We start from the raw sequence: 4,066 nt of genomic DNA on the forward strand, positions 1-4,066 counted from the left end.
GGTAGTACCCCTGGGTCCATCACCAGTGCTGCAAAAAAAAAAATCCCATATTTCAGTATTTCTAACCCATGAAGTGTGAAGCAAGAAAACTAAAGTGACAAATTAGCTTGGAAAGGCAAGCAAGTGTATGTTCCTGGAGAGCCTTCTTTACTGCATTAAGTCATAAAATATTGTGTTCTGGTATAGAAAAAGAAGAGATTTATATAGTAGATAAGAGCTCTTGCTCTACAGAAAGGTTTTCTGGGTTTATAATTCAGACTCTTATTAGCTGTAATGACTTAGTCTTTCTGCCTTATGATTTTATTCTGTAAAGGAAAAATAATGAGATTACTTACTTTCTAGGGTTATTTTAAGTATTAATGAATTAAATCACAGAGTATTTATAACATTAAGTATTAACAGTTGATATCATTGTTATTAATTTTTATTTAGCTGAAGGAAGATGAGTCTGGCATCCTTTACAGAGAATGATTTTGAATAGATTCAGGTCATTCAGTGGGGGAAATCACAGGGAAATTAACTTGCCCCTCCAATATCTCCCATTGGCATTTGCTGGATAATTCTGTGATATAGTGGTCTTAATGAAATCACATACTTTATAGATGGATTCTGTTCAGACTGATCTAAATAAAACCTTCCTGTATTGTTTTTCTTACAAATTTACTTGGCAAATGCATATGGGAAAGGCAAGCACTGACACTTCTTCAGCCTTGCATGTCGTGGCTAAATGCTGGAACTTCTGTCTTTAGAGTATAATTCAGAACTTATTTCCAGAGAAGGTGATTTAGAGAAAGGGAAGCTTACTGTTTCAAAGAACAGGATTTAAAGTAAGAGCAAGATTGGATACTATGCTGGATTTGAAACTGACAGGTCTAATCTTATGATAGTTATCTTATTCTAAAACTCAGATTACACATTTGTTTCTTACTAAATATATTATGTTTAATGTCAATAGGCAAAGGGAATCATCAAAGTTTAAGAAGACTGGGGCTGTGAACCTAGCTGTCGTATTTATGTAGGTATGTGGTCCCAAATATTTTGTAAATATGTAGTCTTATATCTGTGACATGAGATCAATAATATGCACTATGTTATTTTTTCAGGGCTGTCAGAATCAGTTGAGATCATCTATGATAAAGCACTTGACAAAAGTCCAAAGGCAGTTTAAAAATGAAATGATTTTTTCACTCATATTTGTCTCTTCATTAAATGAATCCAGCAAGAGTTGAAAGATAAGCCAGATAATCACTTCGTGTGCAAGTCACCTTAGTTTTCACATAATTCAACATTTGTAGGTCTTCATAAGGGGAACTCCTGCTTCCAGCGAAAGGCCAAGACTCCCACCTGGAACTTTTTTCCTACTGAAATTCTCTTTTCAGTTATGTCCCTGTTTTGAGTTCCATTCCAGAAAACTTAAGTTTCTCCAAGTTTGACTACTAGTCCGTGAGGCTTCGGTGTTTCCTTTTCCAATACATCTAGAAAACCTACCAATAAACTCTTGCCATAAGATATAGGGTATCGGTGTCCCAACAAAAGGTTTGAGAAGTAGCTTTGAGATTTTTGAGTTTTCTTGGAAGTCTTCTTTCACGTATCTCTACACTAAAGATGGAGTTGAAGCTAGATAATAGTGACTTTTGGTATAGCCTTCATGGCCAGGTCCCAGGACTGCTGGACTGGGACATGGGGAATGAGCTCTTCCTGCAGTGTACCACAGACCAGAGCTCCATAGCTGACCAGAATCTTTCCAAATACAAAATTCGAGTACTGAAGCCCCCAGATATACCTCAGGAGAGGGAATCTAGTCCTGATGAAGATGGTCCTCACATTGAACCCAACTTGTGGATGTGGGTGAACCCCAACATTGTGAGCCCCCTCAGCAACAAGGAGGGTTCAAATCCCAGTATTAATAAGGATGTGCCCAACATGCCGCCTTCTACTCAGCCACCAAAAGAGGATGAAGAATCTAGCTGCTCAGAAGTTCAGGAAGTGGTGGAGATCCTACCACTCCCTTCCAGTGAGCAGTGCCCCCAACAAAAGAAGTCCACCTCTTCTATAAGCAGTTGTGAAGTCATAGAAATCATAGAAGAGAAGGCTGGAAAACGAGAAGAAAAGTCTCATGTGGCCATCAAGACCTACAGCATAAAGGACTGCCTCCGGAAGCGGAAGATGTCGCAAGCCAAAGACAAGGAGGAGAAAAAGTCCTGGCCACGCCCCCCCCTCAGTTATAACCACCTAATTGCCCTTGCACTGAAAAAAAGCCATCCTTGTGGTCTCACTATGCAACAGATCTACAATTTCACTCAAAAGCATTTCCCCTTTTTCCAGACGACTTCTGAGAAATGGAAGAACACCTTTCGCCACAACCTCAGCTGTCTGGGCCACTTTGAAAAGGTCATCCCTCCGGATGATACTGATCCCAAACCTTACTCTTACCTCTGGAAGCTCACAGAGGAGGGACACCGCTACTTTAAGGAGGACACTTGTCTCTTTGCCTCAGCTCACAGAGAGAGCATCAAACAGTGCATGAGACAACCAGATCTTATGTGTTCCCTTTTTGAACTTTGAACTACAACTGCTCATTTTCTGGAACAGTGCCTGCCTGCCTTACTGTGCCTATCCATGCCCTGACTGATGTTTATTAATCCATAATCCTACACTGCTTGGTTGGTTCTGAGCCTGTCTTTAGCTACTGTTATCAAAATGGCGTTAAATAATATGAGAGACAGGTACAGAGGAGGCAAGGCTTAATTCATTCGGGGATTCATGACAAGTTTCATGAGGACTCTAGCTGTTATTCTTCATTTTGAGCAGAGGCAAAAAATCCTAGGAACAATGTTATGGAAGCTAAGCAGAGAAGGGCATGTTTATGAGAGAAAGTAATTCTGTTTACTGTTTATTTTTTGTTTTGAGCTGTGTTCCAGAAAGTTGAATTGTCTGTAAGTTTAATATAGATATGTGAGGCATTGCTGTTCATTTTTTTAGTACTTCTAGAAGGCCTGCTAATAAACTTTCCAGATGAGATAAACTACATCAAGCAATGCCCAGCAAAAGTTTTGTTAAGTGCTTGGGAGATTTCTGCCCTTTGAGACATCTTCTACCTCTCTTTATGCTGAAGATGGAAGTAAAGCTTAAAAAAGTGATATTTTTGTTTTGTTTTGTTTTTGTAGTATTAGGGATTGAAACCATTACACACCTAGCCCTTTTTATTTTTTTGTGAAACATAGTTTCACTATGTTGCTAAGAGTCTCTCACTAAATTGTTGCGGGTGGTCTTGAAACTGCACTCTTTCTTGTCTCAACCTCTCAGGTGCTGGGATTATAGGTATGCATCACCATTCCCAGTTGTGTTATGTTTTAAAACAAATATATGTATTAACTAATATCTAGAAAATAGAATTGTAAGTTCTATATATTTCAAAATTTTCAAGAGTACAGAAATATCTGTTAAATACAAAAACATTATATCTATAAAAGAATTGAAAGTTTTAATTTTTAATGAATTATTACAGCTGATACAACACTGCTTGTTTAGGTTGAATTGCAAAATAACATATTTAGAATTCTTTCAAAATTAATTTAAGTACTACTTTTATATCATAATTGTTCTAAGATGATAGAATGCCTTGGGATTAATAAAATATTCTGGTTCTAATTAGCCAATATTTGCTTCTCGTTTTTCCCCAAATTAGCACTTGTAAGTAAAAGAGACTTCTTAAATTGAGACTATTTTTATTATAATTATATTCCTAAAATTACTCTTTAAATTTTCAGATGGGCAATTTTTCATTCTTGAACTATACCTGTATTTTTGTGATAAAGTGAGCCTAGGCCTTAGCTTCAGTGACCCCAAAACACTAATGTTCATCAGCTTGAGAACTAATATTTGTCACCAGGTACCTTGCTAGTCACTCATAACTGCCTATTTGGCTTCTGTAACTCCTGCTAAAAACAAAGGCCATTAGGAAATTTTTATCCTTAAAACAATCAACAGGAGGACAATAGAAGGGACAGACATAGATTATTGAGCTCTTGATTCAGGTCAAAGCTAATCTTCCTTTGGAGGAAGT

General features: G+C 37.4%; 1 protein-coding gene across 1 annotated transcript; it reads left to right on the forward strand.

Moving 5' to 3' along the window:
• Positions 1-1,605: 1,605 nt before the first annotated feature.
• FOXR2 (forkhead box R2) lies at positions 1,606-2,565 on the forward strand (the record flags this gene model as incomplete). The annotated part of the gene is made up of 1 exon (XM_080718879.1): positions 1,606-2,565. The coding sequence occupies one exon, from the start codon at positions 1,606-1,608 to the stop codon at positions 2,563-2,565; it is 960 nt and encodes a 319-aa protein (XP_080575005.1).
• Between the last annotated feature and the right edge of the window lie 1,501 nt (positions 2,566-4,066).

The sequence above is a fragment of the Muscardinus avellanarius genome (genome assembly GCF_963383645.1).
Source record: "Muscardinus avellanarius genome assembly, chromosome: X".
Classification (NCBI taxonomy): Eukaryota; Metazoa; Chordata; class Mammalia; order Rodentia; family Gliridae; genus Muscardinus; species Muscardinus avellanarius.